Here is a 14,890-nt window from a genome sequence, read left to right on the forward strand (position 1 = left end):
GCGAAGTACTTTATGAAATGCGAGGCGTGAAGAGCGCGCCCGCGGAGATGAGGCGGAGAAGGGACGGTGCTCCTCTCGAGGCGAGAGCCGCCGCTTCAGCCCGGGCTGGGATGGCGAAAGGGGCGCGCGCCGACGCCTCTCCGCGCAAAGGGACGCGCGCGAATTGTGAGGTAATTTTTGCGTTGTGAGGCGAAGCGACTTTATGCAGGCGCGCGCGCGCGCAAGGAGTTGAAAACGCAGCTCCGGGAGGGTTTTGTCCGCGTCAGCCGCTGGGGTCCCCGTAGGGTGGCGTCGAGAGGAGGCGAGACCCGTCGCGTGGGGAGGGGGTGGGGGTTAGGGCGCCCGCCCCTGTGGCCGCGGGAGGGCGCCTGGCCTCGCCCTCAGATGGCTCACCCCTCTGCCAGCAGGGCGGGTCGGGTAGCATGGACAGGAGGAAAGCGAAGAAGAAGTGGCAGCAGCGGCGGCGGCAGCAGCCACGCTCCCCTCCCGCCGGTGCCTATCGCTTTAAGGGGCTGCCGCGGCCGGGAGGAGAGTAGTGGCTGAGGCGCGCCGATGCCGCCTCCTCCGCCTCATTTCCTCGCTCGCTCACAGGAAGTGGGGCCGCTGCTGCGCGGCGCAGCCTGCAGTCCAACAGCAGCAGCAGCAAGAGCTGCTAGTTGAGCCGAGGAAGAAGCAGCAGCAGCAGCAGGAGGGGCTCCGTTTTGAGGTGAGTCTTGCGGGGCGCGCGGGCCACGTTCGCCGTTCTCCCCTTCCTCCCCCCCTATCTCAGCGTCCCCGTGGCTTTGGCGCATCTGCCCCAAGCAGGTTCTCCCACTCCTTTCTTCGCTCCCGGTGCCACGATTGCCGCCCACCGACCCACCCCCACCATGACACCCAAATCTAGGCTCTCCAGAGCAGGTCTAGTCCAAAGTCCTTTGCGCACGCAACGAAAACATCTCGCCCACCTCGGCTCGTTGTTGTGCCCACTAGCCCACCCCCGGTAATGTATGTGTGTGCAGGATGGGTAACAACTCTTGGATACCTACCTACACACCTGCGTGTGTTTCTTTTTCTTAAATAAAGCCTCCGCCTCGCCGTATCTTAACCCTTTCTTTCCTCCCGCCGCCCCGTTGCAGAAGAACCTTCTATCCTTCCTTCCTCAAAAATCCTCTCGGGGCTTCAGGACGCCAAGCCGAAGATCTCTGAATGCAAATCGGGTGACGCCTTGTACTCCTCATTCGTGCAGTCTGGTTACAGAGCGGTGGAAGGCAACATCCCTCCCCCCCCCCCACTCCACCTTTCCAGAGCTTACATATCTTGGGGAATAGCGTTTCTGTCATAGGAATTACTGGTTTGTCAGTATATACCATCAAAGCTGGTGGTTATTACGAATAAATTGATATAGGTTAGAGTAAGTTGAAATGATAGAAGATAGCCTGGATGGCTCAGTTGGTTTAGAGCATGGTGCTCATATTGCCAAGGTTGCAGGTTCAATCCCTGTACAGGGCAGCTGCATATTCCTGCATTGCAGGGGGTTGAACTAGATGACCCTCAGGGTCCCTTCCAATTTTATGATTCTTTGTGCAGGATTCTTTGGTTGTTACCTTTATTCCTATTAATCACAATTGTATTTTTTATCTGTGCCTTATCTTTCCCGGACACACTTTTCCTAGCCTGTTTTCTTCAAACAATTGCGTAAAATCACACTCCACTCTTGCAAGTTGTCCGATAGCTGCTTCAGTTGCAACCAGATTTTTTTCCTCCGTGCGCAAAAGCATGCAGTGGAGGAATAGAAAGCCATCTGTTTCTGTCATAGTAGTTTCATAGGCAAAAGGATAGTTAAAATGTGTCGCAAGACGAGCAGTCCACATGCAATAACTCTGGGCCGTGTACCCTCTATATTTTCTCTCTGTTGCATTGTGCTGTATGTTCTCTTCCTTCCTTCCACCCGTAAATTTGTAACTTAGTTCCCTCTATTTTGTGCCTGTTCTTTTCTTCACATATCTCTTCTCACTTACATACAGAAAGAGAGAAAACTCATTATTTCTTCAGATCCCTTACAGAGTAAGCTGTTTTGTAAGCAGTGGTTTATCCCATGCAGACTGGAAGGCTGTGGGTGGTAAATGGATGGTGTGCTACACAGTATTTAGCATGTGTTTCTCTCAAGATGGGGTGCTTTGTTAATGAAGAACTGAGGGCTTTTTTTTTTACTAGCAACAATGAGATCACTCCTATTTCCTGTCTTTTTAAAAAATAGTATAGGACAGGGATTCAGAACTGGTAGACCTTTACATGTTGCTGGACTTGAATTTTCATTAGCCCAGCCAGCATGGCCAATGGTCACGGATGGGAGGTATAGTCCAGCAACATCTTTGAAGGGTTCCCCATTCCTGGTGCAGAGGAGCGAACAGATAAATTACTCCTATCATTTTATTTTGTTGGATGTTCCTCTTTCGAGTTTGAGAGAAGAACCAACTGAGGTATTCCAAACTGTGTTACAGAACTGGTCATGGCTACGAAACTGAACCATGAATCAGTAAAGTCTCTGTTTCGTATTTTGCCTCTGCCACGAACTCTCTAGGTAGCCTCAAGCAAGTCACAGCCAGTTTCCTCTGGAATACGGCGACAGTACTGACCTAATTTTACAGGGTGGTTGCAAGTTTAACATTAAACATGTCGTACTGGGAAAGCACACAGTAAATTGGCAGGATGTTTCGGTATCCTGGGAGGTGAGAAGTGCATGGATTGCCGTAGCCTTAAGCAAAGCCAACTTGCATTGTTGTGACACAGTGCAGAAATCATCTGGCACCAGTTGAATTAAACTATATTGGAGTTTGCAGTAGGAATGGTGAGGTGAAGTTACTCACTTGAGATTCAACCCTTTGGTGCTTTCCCAGATAGATGAATTGGCTTGGGCGTCCCCAAACCCTTATGTAGCATAGCTACTTAAGAGTGCATCCAGATCCTGATACATGTCATTGGAGTGGGGGCAAATCAGTTCTGGTGTCCCATTGCCCCTGTTTAAATGTAATGATCCCATAGTAACTGTTATGTCTGGATTACGATTGCTCCCCTGACCCATATCTCTTCTTTTCTTGGTTCTAGGCAGAAAAAAGTCAAAGCATGTTGATTCATTCTTTTGTAATGTCTATCAGCTGAGATGGAACTAAACTATAGGATATGTGGGAAGTTGTTATGAAACCAAGGGCATCTATTAGCCCTACATGAGTCTTGCTGGTCTTATCTGGCACAAACTAAAAGAGAACACCAGATATGAATTGTGGTTCTTGGCTTTAGGCTGCATTCTTTTTCTTCTTCTTTTTTTTAAAGTTTAAAATATGCAGAATCATCACATAACGCAGATTTCTGGTGCTTTAGAGTATTCATACCTAGATTCTACACCAGGGGTCCTCAAACTATGGTCCGCGGGCCAGATCCAGTCCACTAGAGTCCTGAACCTGGCCCACCCGGGAACTGCAGAACCTGCCTCGCCCCCCCCCCCCATTTTCCTTTTCCCACGGGGAGCTCTAAGCAAACGCTTGGCGCACACAAAAAGGGAAGCAGCAAAAAGTAGCAACAATTCCGTTCCCGGCATTCCGAAAGGGCCCCTTCCCCTCCCCACCCCAATGTTCCAAGGCTTACCTGCACCAGTCGAGGAGGGCTTGGAAGGGAGACCTGCGACACCGCTGGGCTGCTGGGGAAGCAGGATAGGGCTAGCCGAAGGTGCTCCTTTTAATATATGTTGGTGTGGCTGCTTGCTTGATCGCCTCTCCCTCACCGACGGTCACAGTTCCATTGCAAACACAGGAGGGCAATGTAACGGTGGGCGAAGCTCCCTTTCTCTCTGCCTCTCTTAGCTCCCCACCTTTTCCCCTCCCCAAGCCCAGGCCAAGAGACAAGCTCAACAAGTATAGGACCAATTTAATAATAATAAGGTGTTTTGGACAGTACTGCAAGTAATTGGGAGGTGGGCAAAACTCAGTGTTACTCTGCATAGACCCATTGAAATTAATAGACCCAAGTGACTCGTGTTCATTGTTTTCAGTAGATCTACTCTGAGTGATCTAGCAAACTGGCATTGACTACAACCCATAGCATAACATTTTAAGAGCCAGTGTGGTGTAGTGGTTAAGAGCAGTAGACTCGTAATCTGGGGAACCGGGTTCGCGTCTCCCCTCCTCCACATGCAGCTGCTGGGTGACCTTGGGCCAGTCACACTTCTTTGAAGTCTCTCAGCCCCACTCATCTCACAGAGTGTTTGTTGTGGGGGAGGAAGGGAAAGGAGAATGTTAGCCGTTTTGAGACTCCTTCGGGTAGTGATAAAGCGGGATATCAGATCTAATCTCTTCTCCTCTTCTTCTTAAATATTGTATTGTTTTCCCTGTTTTTGCACTACAAATAAAATACAGTGGTACCTCTGGTTGTGGATGGGATCTGTTTCGGAGCTCCGGTCGGATTTTGAGGTTTTCGCAACCGGAGGTGCTTGTTCTGCGCATGCGCGTGGTGCGGTAGAGCACTTCTGTGCGGTGAAACCCAGAAAATTACTTCTGGGTTTGCTGCATGTGTATCCCAAAGGATACATAACCACAGGTCCGCGTAAGTAGAGGTACCACTGTATGTGCATTGTGCATAGGAATTTGTTCATATTTTTTTTCAAACTACAGTAGTACCTCAGGTTACATACGCTTCAGGTTACAGACTCGGCTAACCCAGAAATAGTACCATGGGTTAAGAACTTTGCTTCAGGATGAGAACAGAAATCACACAGTGGTGGTGCAGCAGCAGCAGGAGGCCCCATTAGCTAAAGTGGTGCTTCAGGTTAAGAACAGTTTCAAGTTAAGAACGGACCTTCAGAACGAATTAAGTTCTTAACCCGAGGTACCACTGTATAGTCTGGCACCCAGCAATGTCTGAGGAACAGTGAACTGGTCCCCTGTTTAAAAAGTTTGAGGACCCCAGTTCTACACCATATGAAGCACCATGTCACAACTTTCCTGTTTCTTTGAAAACATATTGGTGATCTCATTTGGTTAAGGAAAATATGTTCATGAAATCATCAGTGCAACTGGCAGATGTCTACTCTTAGGATGGGTTAAATATTTGTTCCCATCTGTCCTTGCTTTGGTTAGAGAAAAAATTAATGGAAAAAAGTTGCATAGAAAAATTGAAAGCTGGTCACTTGAAATCACGTGGGCGTGAAAACTGTTGCTTTGTAAAGAGAGCCAAAATCTTGGCTATCATTCTTTCTCGCATAAAGCCTCTGTTGCACTGATGGAACGGGAAGGAAAGTGCTTAGAGTGATCAGGTATCTGTGTTTGTCTTTTGATTATGCTTAAGGGACTGGATTGTGGGCTTCAAGCCTATGCATGTAAACTATCAGCACCTTTAAAGACCATAGAATCATAGAAATACAGAGCTGGAAGGGATCCCGAGGATCATCTAGTCCAACCCCCTGCAATGCAGGGATCTTGTTCTGGGTCAGCTTGAACCACCAGCTTCTGGTTTACAGCCACACACAGTGATTCATTGTATCGCAGAGTTAAAGGGGAGCTCTGGTAACTAAGGTAATCAAATTTCTCGTTGGTTAGGTGTCCTGTTTTTTACACCCCCCCACCCCGCTATTTTTAATTTCTTTCTTGAGACAGAATAATTTGCCCTGATTGCTGTCCAGCATTTGAAGTAGCCGGGCACCAGTCACATTTTGCTTCGAGGAACTGAACCATGTTCAGCTATGGTTCACATCAATGCATGTGTGTCCCAAACCATGATTAACAACATATTTCATGTAAGAGGAACGGAAATTTGTCATTCTGTGCCCCATTTTTGACCCCTCAACCTTGGTTAAAAGCTAAAGAAAGTTGTTCCTATGCCAGCTCCAAGTATTCATTTGCAAATTGTAGTCAGTAGTTACCTATGCTGCCCATAAAAGTGAGAAAATTCAATTTACTGACATGGTGATTAAAATATACAATTTCTGGAGATATATGTGTGGGATTACACATTGCTGCTTAATAGAAACTGCATGTACTGTCTATTACTGTATGTTAATTTCACAAAGAATCTTCATGTAATTATGGCAAACATTTTAACTTAAAATATTATTAGTTTTTCTAATTGCTCTTGGGTAATCCAATACTGAGGGGACGCAGGTGGCACTGTGGGTTAAACCACAGAGCCTAGGACTTGCCGATCAGAAGGTCAGTGGTTCGAATCCCTGCGACGGGGTGAGCTCCCGTTACTCGGTCCCTGCTGCTGTCAACCTAGCAGTTTGAAAGCACGTCAAAGTGCAAGTAGATAAATAGGTACCGTTTCAGCGGGAAGGTAAATGGCATTTCCGTGTGCTGCTCTGGTTCTCCAGAAGCGGTTTAGTCATGCTGGCCACATGACCCGGAAGCTATACGCCGGCTCCCTCGGCCAATAAAGCGAGATGAGCGCTGCAACCCCAGAGTCGGTCACGACTGGACCTAATGGTCAAGGGTCCCTTTACCTTTACCTTTAATCCAGTATTGACAATAGAAACACTCCTACTTTTCCTAGTTTAGTTATCATGGATATATTCAAAGAAAAGCCAAGAAAGTTTGCTGCAACAAAGATTAAGGCTGCTTTATGACTGCGAATCTAAAAAGACAACTAGGAGAACTCATGTTTTGTTTTCTAACGAAGTCCATAAATATGTCATATTGTAGGACTGTTGAAGTCTCTGCTGCAACACTCTGTGCAATGCTAGACACTTGCAATGTGAATGAGTTAGATACAATGTTGGAACTATTTGACTAGCTGAATGTTGAGTAATTCAACAGTTCTTGACTGTGGAAATTTTGTTGCATTGACGTGTCCTAATCTCAGTGTAGCTTTTAACTGCACTGCTGTAAAAGAACCTGGAAGTGCTGTTATTTTCTTTGCTACTTTAAAGTCTGCTGATCTTCTAATTGCATTTTGTATTTCTGTCCCGACCCTGAAGGAGTTAGGTGTTCTGGAGATGACTGCTCCAGGGTAATGTCGCAGCACAGATGTCAAATATCATGCTATTGTAGTATATAAAGTAATGACTTTGTGTGCAGATAGTGATGATGGTGAAGTATTCTTGGTGTTTGGTGCTATTTTTAAGAAATTAATTTAATGTAACTGAGTGGTAGGAGTAGCCATTTGTGCAAGGGCTTAATGAGACAGCTGGTGCTCAATGTCTGCAGAAATGTCCTTCGCTCGTACATGTCTTGTTTTGGAATCAATATGCACATAATACTGAAAAAGTCTTTACAGTCAGTTTATATGTTGAAAAACTGAGGTCTACAGTCTGACCTCAGATGTTTCATAACTAAACCGATTTCCATCTTATCCACACAGGCTTGGGGCATCTGAGCCTTAACTCTACAAAAAATAATAATAGTGACACAGGTAGTGAAAAAAGTCTACCATCCCATCTGTGATGGGCATGAGGTTGAGAGAGGATTTTAAAACCTGCTCTGTTGCAATTTGATTCTGCTCCTTGTCTCACAGGTTTCCCCCTCTTAATGAAGAAGTGAGGGTGACTACAATTGAAGAAGAGAAAAAATGTTCAGTTTCCTTGTAGTTGCAGCTTATTGCCCCTCATGCTACTGCCCTGGATGAGAAGAGTGGCTTAGGGGAAGAAGGGTGTTTAAAAATGGTGGCTCCCTGAAAACTCTTTCCTCCCCTAGCTTATAGACAGAATAGTCCTAAATTTGCGTGATGGGAAGATTAAAGTGACAGATTGCCCATCATTTCCAAAGGATGATGTTTTCCCTTTTTTGAACAGGTGGAATCTATGTCTTCAGTATCCTCCAGCTGAAACCAAGCAAGTCCAAGGCTGGCCCCAGAAAAACCCCATTTCAGGTCCTCCCACCAGCAAACCCACCTGTGCTCACCAAGCTTTCAGTGGGCTTAGTGAGGGCCTCCCTCAGGTGTGTCTTGCTACCAAAACTCATCTCTGTGAGCAGAGGGGCGCTTCTACCCTGTTCAATGCCCTCTAGATTATGCCTCATTTATTTGGCAAATATATAGGCAATAGGCATGAGCACTAGGCTCTCAGGCAGGCACACACCTAAATACAATGTGAACAAATGCAGTAAAAATACAGACTAAAACAATGGAATTGGAAAGCAGCAGGCCAAGAGCAGCTGATAAAACTCAGCAGAAGGCTGAGAAACAGTGAAATCAGCTGGTTACCATACTGGAATGCCTGGACAAATAACAAAGTATTTCACTGATGTTGGAATCATATTTGGGAACACCCTTCTGATGACAGAGGGGCTTGTAACTGAGCGTCTGACAATGACTAATGGTCAGACAGGAACATGTGGTTGAAGTCAGCCCCTCTTGTATGTAAGAACTTGTGCTTTGAATTGTGCCTGAAAATGGACCGGCAACAAATGTCACTGTTTAACTACGTGGGAGAAACTTTGTAAAGGGCAGTGCCAGTTCAAAATGCAGCTGTCTGGCTATCAACAGGAGCTTCTGTGAAGTCTTCAAAGGTAGCCCATGTAGTTGACCAATCTAGTCAACTAGTCATCTAGAGGTTGCCAGGCATGGATAATGGTCAACAGGTTTTCTCTTTCCCAGGGGGTGGGGAGTCACAGCTGATGCACTAATCCATGGGTAGGCAAACTAAGGCCCGGGGGCCGGATCCGGCCCAATCAACTTCTAAATCTGGCCTGCAGACGGTCTGGGAATCAGCGTGTTTTTGCATGTGTAGAATGTGCCCTTTTATTTAAAATGCATCTCTGGGTTATTTGTGGGGCATAGGATTTTGTTCTTTTTCTTTTCTTTTCCAAAATATAGTCCAGCCCCCCACAAGGTCTGAGGGACAGTGGACTGGCTCCCTGCTGAAAAAGTTTGCTAACCCCTGCTAACCATAGCTGAATTCTATTGGAATTGAAAAATAGTGTTTTATGGTCTTCAAATTTTTGCTTCAGATAATAAAATTTAGTGTTTCACGTAGAGTTATATGGCACTATGGAGTGTGATACAGTCTGACTGTTTATACAATACCTGCTCCCATTGCAGACTGCGTGTGTACTGTCTTGCTATGGCATGAATAAGGTAGGGTTGGCCACTGTGCGCTTGGCATTGGTAACTTCAAGACTGGACTACTGCAATGTGCTCTATGTGGGGCTTCCCTTGGGCTTTACCTAGAAGATTCAGCTGGTATAGAATGCAACAGCTAATTTGTTGATCCTATCAACACCAAATAACAGCTTTGCTGGAAAGACTGCACTGGTTGTAGTGGCTCTCTGTTGTGGAATGCTCTCCCCTGGGAGGTCCGCCTGGTGCCTTCATTATACTGTACACCTTTAGGCACCAGGCAAAAGTGTTCCTCCCTAACCAGGTCTTTGGCTGATTGACACCCAGTGCCCTTTCACTGTGCTCCACAGATGGCGTACTGCTGGGAGCAACTATATGCCCCCGAGGTGCACTTAGCCTGTCCTGCAAACTGGATTTTCAGTGCTGTAGCTCCAGTCTTCTGGTATTATTTACCAGCCAAAATTAGAAAGGCACCTAGCAAGATGATGGTTAGGTGTCTGCTGAAGACGTTTTTTTTTCAGGAAGGCTTTCACCGAGGTCTCTCTACTAACAAACTACTTTTCTGTGAGTGGAGAGTGTATGTTTGCTTGTTCTTGGGGATAATTCAGCATGTAGCTGCCAGCCCCCAAACACCTACATTCTGCTGCGGTGATTCAGTTGATTGTAAAAATGGGCCCAGTGTTGGAGTAGGCAAGATGAAGCTTTTTAAAAACTTCTGATAGCTGAGGCATTAATTTTCTCAAGTAAAAATCATTCTGTGATGGTACAAACTCCATGCTGTCTGGGGGCACCCACCCGCTGTGCTTCTGTGTGCATTCCTGACACCTCCTTGGGGTGGCTTATTTTGCTGTGCTTCTGTATCAAGAGTGAATTATTTAGTTTCACTCAATGGCAGAGACATAACAGAATTACAGGCCCCTAGCAATGTTTGATTAGAAGGGGACAGGGCTAGAGCAGTGAATGAAGCAGTGAAAGCAGCAAACAGCCATTTATGAAGGCAAACAATTTTTTGTGTTCAGCTGAGTCTTAAATTTATTTTTAAGTCTCATGTCATGACCACTATTAGTGGGTCTTGGCAAAGATGTTTACTGTTTACAAAGTTTACTGCAGATTCCTAGTTAATAAAGTGAGGGTTGCTGGAATAGTAGCAGAGGATAAGGCATTTGAAAGGAGGTTCAGTCAGTGCAGTAGGGAAGGATGAAGTGATATAGCTTAATTTCAAATTAGGACAGACTCAGTTTAACCTGTGGCCTGTTCATTATCTTCATAACCACACTTGCTACATTTAAAAGAACATAAATAATGAATTCTATGCTCTGCATCCATTGTTGGAGGCAGTCTGATTCCGAATACCAACTCACCCTTACCAGATGACTTTGCAAAATATATGATGAATAAACCAGTGATCTCAAGCCCATAGCGGATTGGGGGAGGAAGTCTGAAAGCTTTTCTAGTAGGTCCCATGAAGATTCATGAAGGCTAACATTTCCTGGAAGTAGAATAAGAATTTTGCTTGAAAAAATGTGTCACTTTCCAAATGGCAAAATCAAGGAAAAGTCTGGGAACATTTTTCTCTTGGAGGTAAAATTGCTGATGATCTTAAACTGAGTCAGATAACCACAGAACGATGAAGCCAAAGGACCATTTTGTAGCCTAAAAAAACACCCTTAAGATAGTTTTGGGAAATGAAGTTTGCATATGTATCAGAAGGATATATTCAATCACACCATTATTATGATAGAAGTGTTTGGTTGTCTAACAGAAGCCATTATTAATTTTGTCTGGCTTATCTTTGCTTTAGAGTATGTGAGATTCTTTTGCAAGAAGTAAAGTGGTTATCTTAGTCATACGTAGTTGCCATTTTTTTGTCTTGCATTTTGTGGGAATTGTACTAATAAAATGCCCATAACAGGCCATCAGGGGATGCTGGTTTAAAACTTGGGACATCAAAGAGCTGAGTCTTGTACATAACCGGTGAGCTGTCTGGGTCTTTGTGTGTTTAGAGGTAGAGTAGGTCTCTTAGCAAGAATCAGCCTCAACTGAGAGCCTGATAAAAGATCCTTTGGGTACTGGATCTGTCCCTTGAGCTGCTAGGTTTACAATGCATATTGGTTTACAGTGCTATTGCATCTGTGTAATCTGCCAAAGTATTCAGTTTGTTAGATGATGGCTGCCAGCCTTAATCTCTGAAGAAAGGGATACTTGCTTCTCAACTCTGAAGTGTGTTTGGAGGTTGAAGTGACTGGTTAAACAATGCTGTGTTCTTTCGCTGTTCTTATATGTCAATAAGCAGAATGCTGTTGTCAAAAGGATGTTCTCTCATGGTCAGGAAAGCAAACTTACGCTGCGATGGTTTCCCCAGAAACTCAATGGATTGTTTCTATGTTGCTATTGTTAGCCTAGTCTGTGCTTGAGTTTTAAATGTACTGAGCTTTCTTGTTCCTGTTCATTCTACTCAGATATGAATATTTTACAGCCTTCAGTTAACATGGTAATGCATACAATTTCTGACTTACATGCCTTTAAAAAATCTATTCCAGAACAAAATCCGATTGTCATGAATACTTGTGCCTTTGCAGCATTTTGAGTGGACTAAGAATGTTTTGAACAGAAAACGTTTTTGTTAAATATTTGAAAGTGGGTTTAAGCCCTGCTGCTGCATTCCCTCCCCCAAAATTTGGAATTTCTCTACACGACCCCTAAATCTGCTCTGTTTTCCTTAACCCCCGCCCCCTTAAACTTGTTATAATAAATACCTTTTAAAGTCCTTGCACTAGCAGAACTGATTACCGGTAGTTAGATACAGCCCATAGAGATTGGAAGCTGGGTGTTGTTTTTTTGTCTCATACTTATCTCCTAGTTTGATACATAATGATGCATTTTGTTTCTTGCATCTTGATTCACCACATCTGGACTCAAGTCAGTGACTTGAAGATACACCTGGTATTAGTTACTTCAGTATGCATGTAGATATTAATTTATAATTTTATCTGACTCTTCCCTACGCCCAAAACACTCTTCCTAGTGGAAAGGCCCTAATACTCTGGCAGATCTTCAGAGACAGGTGTTTGTCAGTTGCGGAGGAGCTATTGTTAGTACATCTCTACAGTGCTTTTAGCACTTTGCATAGGGGTAGTTTTGTTAAGAGGTTCTGCTGAGACTGTTTTAGGATTGTGGGAGGGTTGGTCTTTACCGACCTGCATTTATGTACGCCATGCAAGTTGGAAGGCAACCCCCATTGTTTGTTGTTTTAGAACCATAAAGCCCTCTCAAAATACAAGTGCACATTCTAATATTTTTGGAATTCTAAACCTCATATTCAACCATCCATTTTTTTTTACCTGAAAAAACTACAGGTTTCCTGTGTACCCTTTTCAGAAGAAGGTAGATGTTCCGGCATGGTGACAGAAAATATAATTGGAAGTAGGAGTTAAATTCACTAACTTCTTAATACATTGCCATTTAAATAAAAAACTGGTTATGATGCATTCCAGAAATGACAAAAATAGCAGGGGAAATAATTCTGACAACCACTTATGTAGCTGGAAAAAAAGCTGTTTTTTACTAGTCTGTTGGATGAGTTTCTTTCAGACATTTCCACAAGAAGGAAATCACTGGTGTGTAACCCAGTAGAAAGAATTGAAGGTTTACAACCCGCCCCTGTCATGGGCCATCGCAGAAAAATAAATTTTGTGATTCATCATGTCTACATTTTTAGGATATTAAAACTTGCCTTCATGTGTTTTCCAGATGTTTGCCTGTTTTGTAATTCTAACTGAGTGTACTTTTCATTTAATTCTAGGCCCTCCCTTAATTTTGCTGACTCAGATTACAGATTTCCAAGACGGAGGAGAGAGAAGCATAAGCACCGGAGGAAAATATCCTGCAGACTGCCCATGAAAATTACTATTGCTCAAATATTTACGGCTCTTATGGGGGTGCGCAGATAGTGAGAAAAAATATTTTTAAAATTCCCCCACGGCTATAAATTGCAAGATTTTTTTGCTTTATACTTATCAGAATTTGATACGTTTTCAACTTGTTGTCTTTGGAATACAGAAGCATAGCAAATTCACTACACCTCCAAAAACATATGTTTAGACAAATTGCCCTGAAAGTAATGGGGGCTGTATCTAACTGTTTAGACTGTAAATGTTTGCAATAATGGAAGTTGTAGCAATACTGGGATTTGCGATCTCTGCAGTATTGCTTGAGCAAGACAACAGTTGCACGTTTCCCCCCTTATTTGCCTCACACAAATGGATGTATCAGTAGAAATAGTTTTGGTTCAGCTTACAAACAATTGCTCCTTTCAGAAAATACTAGCAAGACATGACCAAAAACATCAGCTGTTTTAGTTGGAATACAACTTAAGTGCCGTAAGAATGCCTAGGAGAGGCATAATATTTCAAGCCCGAACTCGGTGGCTGTTGGTCGGTCTTGCCTTGCTGTTGAGTTTGTTGCTCTTTATGTACCTCCTTGAATGTGCTCCACAAACGGATGGCAATGGATCACTTCCTGGCATTGTAGGGGAGAGTTTTGGCAAGGAACACTACCAAGCCCTCCTGCAGGAGCAAGAAGAACATTACCAAACCAGAGCTATGAGCCTCAAGCGCCAAATTGCTCAGCTAAAGCAGGAGCTTCAGGAAATGAGTGACAAGTTAAAATTGTTACAGGAGAAGAAAACCCCAAGAGTCAACAGCATGGGCTATCAAGGCACCAAAGAACAAGCACCCAACGATCTCCTGGAATACCTGCATTCTCAAATAGACAAAGCTGAAGTGAGCATGGGGGCCAAGCTGCCTAGTGAATATGGAGTCGTTCCTTTTGAAAGCTTTACTTCCATGAAGGTGTTCCAGCTGGAAATGGGGCTAACGCGACACCCAGAGGAGAAACCTGTCAGGAAAGATAAGCGAGATGAATTGGTGGAAGTAATTGAGGCTGGCCTCGAGGTAATCAATAATCCAGATGAAGAAGATGGTCAAGATGAAGATGACGGAATAGGGGAGAGACAGCTTTACAATGAAAACGATTTTATAGAAGGTACTTTATGCATTTTTGAATTCTAGTTCATAATATGGTAGTCTACACCAAATGGCAGAATTTCTGAGACTGAAGACCGGCTTTCCCCAACCAGGTAGTCTGTAGATGCTTTGGACTACAATTCCTTGCTGCATATGACCAGGGATGGCAGGAGTTGTAGTCTGAAACATCTGGAGGGTGTAGAAGGTTGCAGTAGGTCATTAAATAACAGGTTTGGGGGATGGCACCATGAAATTGCAAGCACTGCCCTTGACTTGTGTGTGAATTTCCCTATATCCTTTCTACCTGCGGAAGCTTCCAACACTGGTTCTCCAAGTGAGTTTCTAAGCATACCCGGTTTACTTTAACCTGTGTAGCCTTTGCATCATTACCAAGCCAGATAGAGGGCCTAAGTGTGTACAAGGTAAGGGCATGCTCTTTTCTGCGGCTCACTCCTGTCTCCTTAATCCCTATTCATCCCTTGAGACTGAACCAGCCTTGTTTTATGGCTATCCCAGGAACGATGTACTTTTCTTTACTGGTAACTGCAATGATATCCGGTGGAATTCAGCGTCATGCTTTGATTAGCATTCTGTCTGTGCAAGCATTTTGGCTTGCCACACAGAAGGTTCCCCGTTCTCTTGCCCCCATGTGCTGTTCTCAGGGTTTTTACCCCTCCAGAGCCAATTTTGGGAGGTGCGGGGTGGGGAATCCCTGTTGTGCATGTGGAAGACTTGAAACAGGTCTTCCACTACTAACAGGGCTTGCTAGTTAAATCCCACCCATTGCAGTCCTTCTCTTATAATATTTACTCTGTTGCAAATTTAAGGATTAATGATAGCTACAACAG

The 14,890-nt window shown here is 44.3% G+C and overlaps 1 protein-coding gene and 1 long non-coding RNA gene across 3 annotated transcripts in view; one reads left to right on the forward strand and one right to left on the reverse strand.

Moving 5' to 3' along the window:
• The first annotated feature begins 46 nt into the window (after positions 1-46).
• The window catches only part of CSGALNACT2 (chondroitin sulfate N-acetylgalactosaminyltransferase 2), a 33,142-nt gene continuing 18,298 nt past the window's right edge, over positions 47-14,890 (forward strand). The window contains exons 1-2 of one of the 2 annotated variants that reach the window (XM_083502690.1): positions 47-170; positions 12,821-14,061. In XM_083502690.1, coding sequence (XP_083358816.1) covers positions 13,404-14,061 — 658 coding nt within the window. In that variant the 5' untranslated portion in view covers positions 47-170; positions 12,821-13,403. Of the gene's footprint in view, positions 171-386; positions 707-12,820; positions 14,062-14,890 lie in introns of those variants that run through there. The other variant, XM_083502689.1, reaches the window with a different exon arrangement.
• On the reverse strand, positions 9,912-13,912 carry LOC310706664. Its single transcript, XR_014526027.1, has 3 exons — positions 13,773-13,912; positions 10,376-10,507; positions 9,912-10,297 (listed from the first exon to the last, which is right to left on the reverse strand). It is a non-coding gene; the product is annotated as an uncharacterized lncRNA (long non-coding RNA).

This window comes from Podarcis liolepis (assembly GCF_965112155.1).
Source record: "Podarcis liolepis genome assembly, chromosome: 5".
Lineage (NCBI taxonomy): Eukaryota > Metazoa > Chordata > Lepidosauria > Squamata > Lacertidae > Podarcis > Podarcis liolepis.